Here is a 14,269-nt window from a genome sequence, read left to right as displayed (position 1 = left end):
AGAGGGGGGAGAGGGAGGAGGGGAGGGGGAGGGAGGAGGAGAAGGAGGAGGAGAGGGGGGAGAGGGAGGAGGGGAGGGAGGGGGGAGGAGAGGGGAAGAAGAGGGAGGAGGGGAGGGAGAGGGAGGAGGAGATGGAGGAGGAGAGGGGGGAGGGAGGGTGAGAGGGGATGGGAGGGCAGAGGGAGGGAGGAGAGGGGAAGGAGAGGGAGGAGGGGAGGGGGAGGGAGGAGAAGGGAAGTAGAGGGAGGAGGGGAGGGGGAGGGAGGAGAAGGGAAGGAGAGGGAGGAGGGGAGGGGGAGGGAGGAGAAGGGAAGGAAAAGGAGGAGGGGAAGGGGAGGGAGGAAAGGGGAAGGGGATAGACAGAGGAGAGAGAGAGAGAAATTCAATGATTCTAATAAACACATCCCTCATAAATAGTCCATGTTCATTAATGTCGTACATGCCAAGGATCTCAACAAGAATCAGCCGTGGGACTATTTGTTCTTGAAAGGATGGTCCGGGGGTGGAACATAATTTCAAATCATTTGTTCTCTGCAAATTGACGCAAGATGACAAAAACATTAGATTGGTACACAGTCAAATACAGTATGCCTCTCTATTAATGAGTGGAAATACTTGGAAATAGATTTCCTAAAGTACAATAATGTTGAGCTGAACTCCTACTGATTTTACAGTCTTTAAATGTCCAAAAACATTATTGTTTTTCTTTATCAGAAAACGTTGCACGCGCCAGTATTTTATTACATTCAACCCCCCTTGAACTCTCATCATATTTCAGCTGATTTACACAAAGCATCAACATCAACTGTGTTCCTGCTTCTCCCCCCCCCCCCCCATGGATCATCTACAGTTGACTCAAGACATCAATGTGGAGGACAACTCTTCTCAGCTGTTTCTAACACTAAAGGTTCGCTGTTAACCAAGTTGAAACCTAATTAGAACGTTCCCTAAAGTTGTTGGAACGTTCCTGTTAGCTGGGATTCCATTATCATTCCAGAACATTCCGATCCTCGGGGGCCAGAATTAGGCATTTGACAAGTGATGCCTTGATCCCCGGTCTGCCTGTAGTCGCATCCTAAATGACTCCCTATGTCCTTTATCGTGCACTATTTCTTACCAGAGCCCGTGGGGATTAGGGTGCCGTTTGCGACGTGGTCTGTGTGTTGATGGGCAGGTAGAGCATGTCTACGGCAGGGAGGAAATATCCCCCTTCAGGCCGCCTGTGGATGTCTCAGACTGCCTCTGGCTGTCATGGACTGACTCTGTCTTCTGTTATGTTGACACACTGCTGTCATTGACTGAGGAGAGGAAACTACCTGTCTAAATGTGTGTGTGTGTGTGTGTTATCCTAACGATGACATCACTAGCATGTCATACAGTACCGTACCTGCGCACGCTTTCCCGTTGGCATAGAAACCACGTGGACAGGTGGACACACAGCGTCCGTCCAGAAGCAGAGCGGTAGAGTCCTTACAGCTCTCACAGTGGTCAGGGGTCCCCGAGCAAGACAGGCAGTCCCTCTGGCACTGAACTGTAACAAACACAGGACAGATACGAATTCACACACACACGCACGCACACACGCACACACACACACACACACACACACACACACACACACACACACACACACACACACGCACACACACACACACACACACACACACACACACACACACAATTTGGTTAAGTCAACTGAGGGAAAAAAAGTTTGAATCCAAACCTGATCTATTCAACTAGATCAAGGATGGGCATGGTTTTAAAAAAACATTTTTTTTTTAAATGAGGTTTTATTTAACCAGGGGTAAACACATTAAGACCTAGGTCTCATTTGCAAATTGTTCTCTGGGAAAAACACAGAAAATTAAATGGCGCACAAACACATTTATAAATATAAAAATCCCTATCCGTTCTCCTAAACTGACCCAGAGACAACAACACATCCAAATGAAACCTTACTTGGAGATTATTCCACATGACAGGGGCCTGGTAGGAAAAGGCAGATTCACCCAACTCTGTGGATACACGTGGAGTCTCCAGCATGAACCAACTCTGTGGATACATGTGGAGTCTCCAGCATTAACCAACCCTGTCACCTATTGTTGGAATCCCAGTGATGTGTTAAGTCAATTGGTAGTGTATTGAGTAAGGCTTTATAAACAAAAACAGAATAATGAAGTGACAAACTCCTTAATAAAGGATGCAGGGGAGAGGTCCAACCAACTCTATGATAAAGGATGCAGAGGAGAGGTCTAACCAAGATAAAGGATGCATAGGAGAGGTCCAACCAACTCTATGATAAAGAATGCAGGGGAGAGGTCCAACCAAGATAAAGGATGCAGAGGAGAGGTCCAACCAAGATAAAGGATGCTGGGGAGAGGTCCAACCAACTCCATGATAAAGGATGCAGGGGAGAGGTCCAACCAAGATAAAGGATGCAGAGGAGAGGTCCAACCAAGATAAAGGATGCAGAGGAGAGGTCCAACCAAGATAAAGGATGCAGAGGAGAGGTCCAACCAAGATAAAGGATGCAGGGGAGAGGTCCAACCAACTCCTTGATAAAGGATGCAGGGGAGAGGTCCAACCAAGATAAAGGATGCAGGGGAGAGGTCCAACCAACTCCTTGATAAAGGATGCAGGGGAGAGGTCCAACCAACTCTATGATAAAGGATGCAGAGGAGAGGTCCAACCAAGATAAAGGATGCAGGGGAGAGGTCCAACCAAGATAGGGGATGCAGAGGAGAGGTCCAACCAACTCCATGATAAAGGATGCAGAGGAGAGGTCCAACCAACTCCATGATAAATGATGCAGGGGAGAGGTCCAACCAAGATAAAGGATGCAGGGGAGAGGTCCAACCAAGATAAGGGATGCAGAGGAGAGGTCCAACCAACTCCATGATAAAGGATGCAGAGGAGAGGTCCAACCAACTCCATGATAAAGGATGCAGGGGAGAGGTCCAACCAAGATAAATGATACAGAGGAGAGGTCCAACCAACTCCATGATAAAGGATGCAGAGGAGAGGTCCAACCAACTCCATGATAAAGGATGCAGGGGAGAGGTCCAACCAAGATAAATGATACAGAGGAGAGGTCCAACCAACTCCATGATAAAGGATGCAGTGGAGAGGTCCAACCAAGATAAAGGATGCAGGGGAGAGTTCCAACCAAGATAAGGGATGCAGAGGAGAGGTCCAACCAACTCCATGATAAAGGATGCAGAGGAGAGGTCCAACCAACTCCATGATAAAGGATGCAGAGGAGAGGTCCAACCAACTCTATGATAAAGGATGCAACACTGTCAGATGTTATAAAACTAAGTGCGCTGTGATAAATTGTGTCCAAGGGCTTCTGAACACTGGCAGCTACATTTATGTATATACAGTAATATCACCATAATCTATAACAGTAATACATGTAGACTGAATGATCTGTTCTCTACTATTTAATGAAAGGCCCTATTCCTATAGAAGAAGACCAACTGAATTCTTAATTTATTGACTAACTCGTCAACATGTTTTTTAAAAGATAGCTTTTCGGCAGTCCAGATGCCCAGATATTTATTGACGATCAATGGGGGGGGGGGGGCACCATCTAACGTACTAATGCACAAATCATCAGTTACATTATTGAAGATGAATTGGAAAATAACATGTACTTGGTTTTCCCAGCAGTTACTACCAAGTTCAGGTGAACCAAGGCTTTCTGCAAGCTAGTAAAAGCAGACTGAAGAGTCAACAGAGCCTGAGCTGACGTAGGTGGTAGTAGAGTATACAACAGTGTCATCTGTGCACAGATGAAAGTTACAGTTTTGTACAGATAGACCAATGCTGTTAATATAAATAGTGAAAAGAACTGGACCAAGAATCGAACCCTGTGGGACACCTTTTGTTATGTCTAGAAATCCTGATTTTACACCATTAGTAAGTACACAACGTGTTCTGTCTTTTAAATAATTCTCAAACCAGCTACAAGCAGCCCAATCTAAGCCAATGGTAGAGTGTTTCTGAATAAGTAAGGTGTTAAACACAGTTTCAAATGCCTTGGACAGGTCAATGAAGAGAGCAGCACAGTGTTTCTTCATATCTAAACAATTTATGACATAATTTAAAACCATAGAAGTATCAGAGATGGTACTATGACCTGGCCTGAAGTCTGACTGGTTCATATTCAGACGATATGTAGCAGTTAAAAGGGATCTAAGCTGAGTATTAATCAATAATTCCAGGATTGTTGCTCGGCAAGAGAGTTTGGAAATGGGCCGATAATTATATAGATCACTCGGGTCGCCACCTTTATGTTGAGGAAGCACATGGGCCGCCTTCCAAACTCTAGGAATACCACTCAGTATAAATGTTAAGTTAAAAATATGTGTTAATGCTTCAGCAATCAATGGAGCAGAAAGCTGTAATAAGAAGGGAACAAGCATATCAGCCCCTGTAGATTATTTAACATCGATTGTAAGTAGTTGTTCAAATACATCAGAAGTGGACAGCTGCTCCAGGGAGTACAAGGATTCACTGGGGGTTTGTCTGGTCCTCTATCAAGTGGACTAGCGGCTGGGAGAGGGACGAGCAGTTTACTGACTGACCCGGGTCTATTAAACCAAGATTTATTTCAAACAAAAAACCAGCGGACATACAATGTTGATTAAAAGCAATGAGCAATTTTTTTTCAATAATGATGTCAGAGTTCAGTATAATGTAAACGGATCACCAGCAGAGTCAGCGATAGAACTTAGGAAGTAGCTTGATTCAGCCTTTTCTTACTAAGGAAGTGCATTTATTTCTCAGTTGCCTGGAAATCTGCCAGTCCACAACAGCATCAGTTACACCATGCCCAAACTGGACGCGCGCGTGTGTCCGTGTGCGCCATCGTGCACAAATTGATTTTGTCCCACCCAACACCAAACGCGATCACGATACGCAGGTTGAAATATCAAAACAAACTATGAACTAATTATATTAATTTAGGGACAAGTCGGTCAAAAAAACATTAAACATTTATGGCAATTTAACTAGCTAGCTTGCTGTTGCTAGCTAATTTGTCCTGGGATATAAACATTGGGTTGTTATTTTACCTGAAATGCACAAGATCCTCTGCTCTGACAATCAATTAATTTAACTAGCTAGCTTGCTGTTGCTAGCTAATTTGTCCAATTTAGCTAGCTTGCTGTTGCTAGCTAATTTGTCCTATTTAGCTATCTTGTTGTTGCTAGCTAATTTGTCCTATTTAGTTATCTTGTTGTTGCTAGCTAATTTGTCCTATTTAGCTAGCTTGCTGTTACTAGCTAATTTGTCCTGGGATATAAACATTGGGTTGTTATTTTACCTGAAATGCACAAGGTCCTCTGCTCTGACAATTAATCCACACATAAAACGGTCAACCAAGTTCGTTTCTAGTAATGTCTCCTCCTACCAGGCTTTTTTCTTCTTTGGACTTTATATGGCGATTGGCAACTAACTTTCATAATAAGGTGAACTACCACGACCGACCACAGTTCATCTTTCAATCACCCACGTGATAGAAGCAAATAGAAACAACTTATATCTTAACGCCTGGCAATGCGGACACTCGGTGGTGCGCGCGAGCAGCGTGGGTGCAATGATTGAATAACATTTACAGTGCCTTGCGAAAGTATTCGGCCCCCTTGAACTTTGCGACCGTTTGCCACATTTCAGGCTTCAAACATAAAGATATAAAACTGTATTTTTTTGTGAAGAATCAACAACAAGTGGGACACAATCATGAAGTGGAACGACATTTATTGGATATTTCAAACTTTTTTAACATATCAAAAACTGAAAAATTGGGCGTGCAAAATTATTCAGCCCCCTTTAGTTAATACTTTGTAGCGCCACCCTTTGCTGCGATTACAGCTGTAAATCGCTTGGGGTATGTCTCTATCAGTTTTGCACATCGAGAGACTGACATTTTTTCCCATTCCTCCTTGCAAAACAGCTCGAGCTCAGTGAGGTTGGATGGAGAGCATTTGTGAACAGCAGTTTTCAGTTCTTTCCACAGATTCTCAATTGGATTCAGGTCTGGACTTTGACTTGGCCATTCTATCACCTGGATATGTTTATTTTTGAACCATTCCATTGTAGATTTTGCTTTATGTTTTGGATCATTGTCTTGTTGGAAGACAACTCTCCGTCCCAGTCTCAGGTCTTTTGCAGACTCCATCAGATTTTCTTCCAGAATGGTCCTGTATTTGGCTCCATCCATCTTCCCATCAATTTTAACCATCTTCCCTGTCCCTGCTGAAGAAAAGCAGGCCCAAACCATGATGCTGCCACCACCATGTTTGACAGTGGGGATGGTGTGTTCAGCTGTGTTGCTTTTACGCCAAACATAACGTTTTGCATTGTTGCCAAAAAGTTCAATTTTGGTTTCATCTGACCAGAGCACCTTCTTCCACATGTTTGGTGTGTCTCCCAGGTGGCTTGTGGCAAACTTTAAACAACACTTTTTATGGATATCTTTAAGAAATGGCTTTCTTCTTGCCACTCTTCCATAAAGGCCAGATTTGTGCAATATACGACTGATTGTTGTCCTATGGACAGAGTCTCCCACCTCAGCTGTAGATCTCTGCAGTTCATCCAGAGTGATCATGGGCCTCTTGGTTGCATCTCTGATCAGTCTTCTCCTTGTATGAGTTGAAAGTTTAGAGGGACGGCCAGGTCTTGGTAGATTTGCAGTGGTCTGATACTCCTTCCATTTCAATATTATCGCTTGCAAAGTGCTCCTTGGGATGTTTAAAGCTTGGGAAATCTTTTTGTATCCAAATCCGGCTTTAAACTTCTTCACAACAGTGTCTCGGACCTGCCTGGTGTGTTCCTTGTTCTTCATGATGCTCTCTGCGCTTTTAACGGACCTCTGAGACTATCACAGTGCAGGTGCATTTATACGGAGACTTGATTACACACAGGTGGATTGTATTTATCATCATTAGTCATTTAGGTCAACATTGGATCATTCAGAGATCCTCACTGAACTTCTGGAGAGAGTTTTTCTCTCTGATGTCAAAAAGGGGGGCTGCTAAAAAATGTTTGCTAGCAAGAGACGGGTGGGACGGGTGTGACGGGTGGGACGGGTGGGATGGGTGGGACGGGTGGGACGGGTGGGATGGGTGGGGGACGGCACCAAAAAATGTACCAACACTACCAACACTGTCTGCTGTGGCTGAGCTTCTGCGGCCCCAAATTATGAGTTCAGATTGTTTGTGGTCCCCACCCCCATCATAGTTGCCCGTCCCTGAACTACACGACCATATGGGTCATTAATTTCATCATACATTAATGGAGATATGAACCACTGCTACTATGATTAAAATATGGATTTATGCAAGGTTTAAGTCGTTAGCTTCCAGGCTAAATCACGACCCAGGAAATAAATGGCACAGGGTTCAAAGGACATAGACTTCTATTGGATTGATCTGTAAGGACATATACATCTATTGGATAGCTCTGTAAGGACAACGACTACTATTGGATAGCTCTGTAAGGACAACGACTTCTATTGGATAGCTCTGTAAGGACAACGACTACTACTGGATAGCTCTGTAAGGACATAGACTTCTATTGGATAGCTCTGTAAGGACATAGACTACTATTGGATAGCTCTGTAAGGACATAGTCTACTATTGGATAGCTCTGTAAGGACAACGACTACTATTGGATAGCTCTGTAAGGACAACGACTACTATTGGATAGCTCTGTAAGGACAACGACTTCTATTGGATAGCTCTGTAAGGACATAGTCTACTATTGGATAGCTCTGTAAGGACAACGACTACTATTGGATAGCTCTGTAAGGACAACGACTTCTATTGGATAGCTCTGTAAGGACATAGTCTACTATTGGATAGCTCTGTAAGGACATAGACTTCTATTGGATAGCTCTGTAAGGACAACGACTTCTATTGGATAGCTCTGTAAGGACTACGACTACTATTGGATAGCTCTGTAAGGACATAGACTTCTATTGGATAGCTCTGTAAGGACATAGCCTACTATTGGATAGCTCTGTAAGGACAACGACTACTATTGGATAGCTCTGTAAGGACAACGACTTCTATTGGATAGCTCTGTAAGGACATAGTCTACTATTGGATAGCTCTGTAAGGACATAGACTTCTATTGGATAGCTCTGTAAGGACAACGACTTCTATTGGATAGCTCTGTAAGGACATAGACTTCTACTGGATAGCTCTGTCTGTCTGTCTGTCTGTCTGTCTGTCTGTCTGTCTGTCTGTCTGTCTGTCTGTCTGTCTGTCTGTCTGTCTGTCTGTCTGTCTGTCTGTCTGTCTGTCTGTCTGTCTGTCTGTCTATCTGTCTGTCTGTCTGTCTGTCTGTCTGTCTGTCTGTCTGTCTGTCTGTCTGTCTGTCTGTCTGTCTGTCTGTCTGTCTGTCTGTCTGTCTGTCTGTCTGTCTGTCTCCACATATGGACAGTACCAAAACAAATGCTCTAATGATTCTGTCTCTTCGCAGCAAACAGGATGGTTGTATCCCCCATATACACCATATAACATGATATTGGTTGAAATAATATTGTATAATCATGTAAATGGAAAAACTCAAAGTTTTGTGTATCATGGAATCGGGACACGGAAAATCTCTTCCCAACTATTTTACAATCTAAACTCAGCAAAAAAAGAACTGTCCCTTTTTCAGGACCCTGTCATTCAAATATAATTCATAAAAATCCAAATAACTTCACAGAGCTTCATTGTAAAGGGTTTAAACACTGTTTCCCCATGCTTGTTCAATGTACCATCAACAATGAATGAACCTGTGGAACGGTCGTTAAGACACTAACAGCTTACAGGTATGATAATGATCATTATTATTATTATTACTGTGGAACGGTCGTTAAGACATTAAAGACCTGCATTACTTTCTACCCCTCTTCCATTTTTTTGCTGTAATTAGTTGGTTGTAATTTTGAGTAGAGCAGACATCTGTATGTATCTGGGTAAGCTGCATGTGTGACATAACTCCACAAGTCCTATTTACGATATAATTTATAAACATTATACTGTTTAAAAAGAAATATCCCCCCAAAATATATATAATAATAAAAGTAGTTGTTCGGTGTATGTAGGGCCATTAGTAAATAGGTCAACTGGGATATGACTAAAGAATTAAGTAGGGTGATTTTTCCAAATAGACAGGTCTTGTTCTTTCCATGGTAACTAACTATAATCATTTCAGCTCTCTTCCATCTCTCTCTCTCTCCCTTTCACTCTCCCTCTCTCTCCCATCTCTTCCTCTCTCCTCTCTCAATTCAATTCAATTCAAGGGACTCTATTGGCATGGGAAACATATGATAACATTGCCAAAGCAAGTAGATAATAAACAAAAGTGAAATAAACTATAAAAATGAACAGTAAACATTACACTCACAGAAGTTCCAAGAGAATAAATACATTACAAATGTCATATTATGTCTCTATACAGTGTTGTAACGATGTGCAAATGGTTAAAGTACAAAAGGGAAAATAAATAAACATAAATATGGGTTGTATTTACAGTGGTGTTTGTTCTTCACTGGTTTCCCTTTTCTTGTGGCAACAGGTCACATCTTGCTGCTGTGATGACACACTGTGGTATTTCACCCAGTAGATATGGGAGTTTATCAAAATTGGGTTTGTTTTCAAATTATTTATGGATCTGTGCAATCTGAGGGAAATATGTGTCTCTAATATTGTCATACATTGGGCAGGAGGTTACGAAGTGCAGCTCAGTTTCCACCTCATTTTGTGGGCAGTGAGCACATAGTCTTCTCTTGAGAGCCATGTCTGCTACGGTGGCCTTTCTCAATTGCAAGGCTATGCCAACTGAGTCTATAAATAGTCAAAGCTTTCCTTAAGTTTGGGTCATTTACAGTGGTCAGGTATTCTGCCGCTGTGTACTCTCTGTTTGGGCAAAATAGCATTCTAGTTTGCGCTGTTTTTTTGTTAATTCTTTCCAATGTGTCAAGTAGTTAGTTATCTTTTTGTTTTCTCATGATTTGGTTGGGTCTAACTGTGTTGCTGATCTGGGGCTCTGTGGGAAATGTTTGTGTTTGTGAACAGAGCCCCAGGACCAGCTTGCTTAGATTCATCTCTCTGTATGTGATGGCTTTGTTATGGAAGGTTTGGGAATCGCTTCCTTTTAGGTGGTCTCTCTCCATGCTTCTACACCTGCATTGCATAGCCCCAGGACCAGCTTTTTATGGAAGGTTTGGGAAACACTTCCTTCTAGGTGGTTGTGGAATTGAACGTCTCTTTTCTGGATTTTGATAATTAGCGGGTATCGGCCTAATTCTCTCTCTCTCTTCCTCTCTGTCTCTCTTTTTTCCATCTCTCTCTCTCATCTCTTCCTCTATAGCTCTCTCTATCTATCTCTGTGTCTGTCCTTCCCTTTCCTCTCCCCTGCTGTTCTCTTCCTCTCTCTCTCTCTCACTCTCTCTTTCCGCCCTCTCTTTCTCATTCTCCATCTCCTCTTCTTTCTCACCCGAGTATATGCATAGCCCTTTCATAATAATTAATGGAAGAGTTAAGAAAAAGCAAATGAGGCTTTATAAATGTTCACGGAAAGAAGACCTTAACCTCAGCAACGCTGTCTGAAAACAAAGGAGAGAAATTCCAGCGAGAGCCAGAGGGGAGAAGACTGTTGGATGAGACAAGAGTAGCGCTGGGTTAGACAGAGCTGCTGCTAAAATCAATGGGACGTCTTTATAGGGAGAGCGGGATGAGGGGCTTCATATGTTAACCCTCCAAATGGCAGCTTTGTTTATCACTCACTCACTCCCAAACATCAGTCATGGAGCCTGGTGTTGTCATGACAACTACAATCCTTTTACTATGAAAACCAGGGGAAAGTGCAGTATTCTACTGCAGGGTTCCCCAACTGGCGGTCTGCGGGCTGAATTTGGCCCGCGGTTGGTTTTACTTGCCCCCCCCCAAGTTTTCTGAGCACATTTTTTGTCTTCTTCATTAAAATACTTTTTGTTGTTGTTGTACTTTTCATTGTTGGACATTAAAGACTGTAAAAACACCAGGAAATCAGCTCCAAGTGATTTTAATTTAATACATCTGTTCCCATGTATTCCCCTATGCATAATAGACAAGACACGTGATCTCACACAAATGTAAGCAAGGTTTGAAATGATTATGTTTTAGTCAGACATTATATCTGTTTGGGCTTCTTGCGGTCAATTTGTCGTCTATAAATGAAGCTTCGTCCCCCCCGACCATCCGCTCAACAAAATATATCGTCCCGCAGCTGAATCTAGTTGATGAACCCTGTTCTACTGTATAAACTCAATCCATTATTAATATATCATAATATAACAGACCTATTCAACAAGTAATTTACCAGACCCATTCAACAAGTAATTTACCAGACCCATTCAACAAGTATGCATGTGTGTGTGTGTGTGTGTGCCACTCTTACCCTGTTTACACTCTGGGCAACACTGTCCCTGGCGAGGCACAGCCAGCATCCCCAGGGGACAGGTGAGACAGGACGCCAGGAAGCAGGTCACCCTGCCCTCACGACACTCACACTCCCTGCATGGGCCCTCACTCCACCTCTCCAGGTTCTAGAGGGGGAGGGGTGAGAGACAGGGGGAGGGGGGGACAGGGGGAGGGGTGAGAGACAGGGGGAGGGGGGGGCAGGGGTGAGAGACAGGGGGGAGGGGGGAGATACAGGGGTGGAGGGGGGAGAGACAGGGGGAGGGGTGAGATACAGGGGTGGAGGGGTGAGAGACAGGGGGGAGGGGTGAGATACAGGGGTGGAGGGGGGAGAGACGGGGGGGAGAGACAGGGGGGGGGGGACAGGGGGGGAGCGGGAGAGGGAGAAAGAGCGATTAAGAGAGACCGAAACAGAGACAGCGAGAAAGAGAGAAAGACAGAGACAGACAGAGACAGAGACAAGCAGACAAAGATTGCCATGAGGTAGAGATGATCAACTGAAGCTGTATGAACTGTGTGTAGATTTCAGGGATTACACTAAGTGATTATGGTGAACATTCCATCTAATCAAGCCTCTTTACTCACCGCCAGTCGCCTCTGTTCCTTCCCAGAGGACTGATGTGGGTAGACACAAGAGGTCTTCATGGACTGACACTCGGGGCAGCACTTCCCTGGTAGGTGGACCAGCTCTGATCCCTGTCAAAAAGAAAAGGGAAATGGGTGCTCTCTCCATCTTTCTCTCTTACCTCTCCCCTTCTCTGTTTCCTGTCTCTCTCCCCCTTCTCTTCTCTTTCCTCTCCTTTCCCCCTCTCTCTTACCTCTCCCCTTCTCTGTTTCCTGTCTCTCTCCCCCTTCTCTTCTCTTTCCTCTCCTTTCCCCCTCTCTCTTTCCTCTCCGTCTCCCTTTTCTCTCTCTCCCCTTTCTCTTCTCTTTCCTCTCCTTTCCCCCTCTCTCTTACCTCTCCCCTTCTCTGTTTCCTGTCTCTCTCCCCCTTCTCTTCTCTTTCCTCTCCGTCTCCCTTTTCTCTCTCTCTCCCCCTTCTCTTTCCTCTCCTTTCCCCCCTCTCTCTTTCCTCTATCCCTATCCCCCTCTCTCTCTCCTTCTTTCTCTCTTACCTCTCCCCTTCTCTGTTTCCTGTCTCTCTCCCCCTTCCCTTCTCTTTGCCTCTCCTTTCCCCCTCTCTCTTTCCTCTCTGTCTCCCTTTTCTCTCTCTCTCCCCCTTCTCTTCTCTTTCCTCTTCTTTCCCCCTCTCTCTTTCCTCTCCGTCTCCCTTTTCTCTCTCTCTCTTTCCTCTATCCCTCTCCCCCCTCTCTCTCTTTCCTCTCTCTCCTCTATCCCTCTTCCTCCCTTTCTCTTTCCTCTCTCTCTCCTTTTCTCTCTCTTTCCTCTATCCCTCTCCCCCCCTCTCTTTCCCCTCTCTCATCTCTCTCTTTCCTCTATCCCTCTCCCCCTCTCTCCCTCTTTCCTCTCCCCCTCTCCCTCAATCTCTTTCCACTACCTATTTTCCTCTATCTTTCTCCCCCTCTCTCTCTTGTCTATCCATCTCCTATCCTCCCTCCCTCCCTCCCTCCCTCACTCCCTCCCTCCCCCCCCTCTCTCTCTTTCCTCTCCCCCTCTCCCTCAATCTCTTTCCACTACCTATTTTCCTCTCTCTCTTGTCTATCCATCTCCTATCCTCCCTCCCTCCCTCCCTCCCTCCCTCCCTCCCTCCCTCCCTCCCTCCCTCCCTCCCTCCCTCCCTCCCTCCCTCCCTCCCTCCCTCCCTTCCTTCCTTCAGTCCAGTGGTTAGAGGAAATTAGTCAGTGTACACCTTAACTTCCATACAACATTAATTACACACACACACACACACACACACACACACACACACACACACACACACACACACACACACACACACACACACACACACACACATACAGAGATACACACACAGAGACACACACACAGAGACACACACACAGAGACACACAGACACACACAGACACACACACACACACACACACGCACACAAAACCAGGGTATTAATACAATTGGAGAACTTCTACATCTGCATTGCTGGCTGTTTGGGGTTTTAGGCTGGGTTTCTGTACAGCACATCTGCTGATGTAAAAAGGCTTTAAAAATAAATTTGATTGATTTCATTGAGTATGAAATGGAGCAGAATGTTGAGCCACTAAATTGTTAACAAACAATTCAATGGAAAATCATTTGAAATCGTGAAAAATATTCATCTTCGAGGATAGATTAATAAGTGATGTTTTTAGTTTTTTTTTGTCACACATCTGATCTGGTTTCAGATTCACTTGTCACTATTCAGAGTAGCCTGTCATTGTATTATATCAGTCTCTAGGCTCTCAACTCATGCTGTGTGACCTTGGGAAATCTGATCTGGAATCAGGCCAACTATATATATATATATATATAGATATATATATCCTTAATTAATACTTAACAGGCTGGTTTTATTACGTTACAGATCATCTCCCAGGTCAGATTCTGCAGACGGAGAGAATCTGTCAGGACGGGACGGGGTGAGATCACAGCGGCATTAGTAACCTGTTTTTTAGGGTTTCGTCACTGGTTATTCGGACATATCAGGATGGGGGCAAAAGCATTAAAGTGCTTCGGCACAAATGCCCACAGCGATCAATGTGTGTGTGTGTGAGTGTGTGTGTTGGGGGGGGGGGGGGGGGGGGGCAGAAGTCACGCAGCTGACAAATTACACAAGATTTAACTTCTGGGTTAACAGAGATTATATTACACAATGATTGATGATGGGGGATCAATATCATGGGATGAGACTTAAA

At 44.3% G+C, this 14,269-nt stretch overlaps 1 protein-coding gene across 3 annotated transcripts in view; it reads right to left on the bottom strand.

Moving 5' to 3' along the window:
- The window catches only part of fras1 (Fraser extracellular matrix complex subunit 1), a 352,007-nt gene that overhangs the window by 181,499 nt on the left and 156,239 nt on the right, over positions 1–14,269 (bottom strand). For all 3 annotated transcript variants that reach the window (XM_036936462.1, XM_036936463.1, XM_036936464.1), the window contains exons 10-12: positions 12,045–12,155; positions 11,440–11,587; positions 1,388–1,531 (exon numbers count right to left, since the gene is read on the bottom strand). In XM_036936462.1, coding sequence (XP_036792357.1) covers positions 1,388–1,531; positions 11,440–11,587; positions 12,045–12,155 — 403 coding nt within the window. The remainder of the gene's footprint in view (positions 1–1,387; positions 1,532–11,439; positions 11,588–12,044; positions 12,156–14,269) is intronic.

The sequence above is a fragment of the Oncorhynchus mykiss genome, chromosome 11 (genome assembly GCF_013265735.2).
Source record: "Oncorhynchus mykiss isolate Arlee chromosome 11, USDA_OmykA_1.1, whole genome shotgun sequence".
Lineage (NCBI taxonomy): Eukaryota > Metazoa > Chordata > Actinopteri > Salmoniformes > Salmonidae > Oncorhynchus > Oncorhynchus mykiss.
This window is presented reverse-complemented; position numbering and strand designations above follow the sequence as displayed.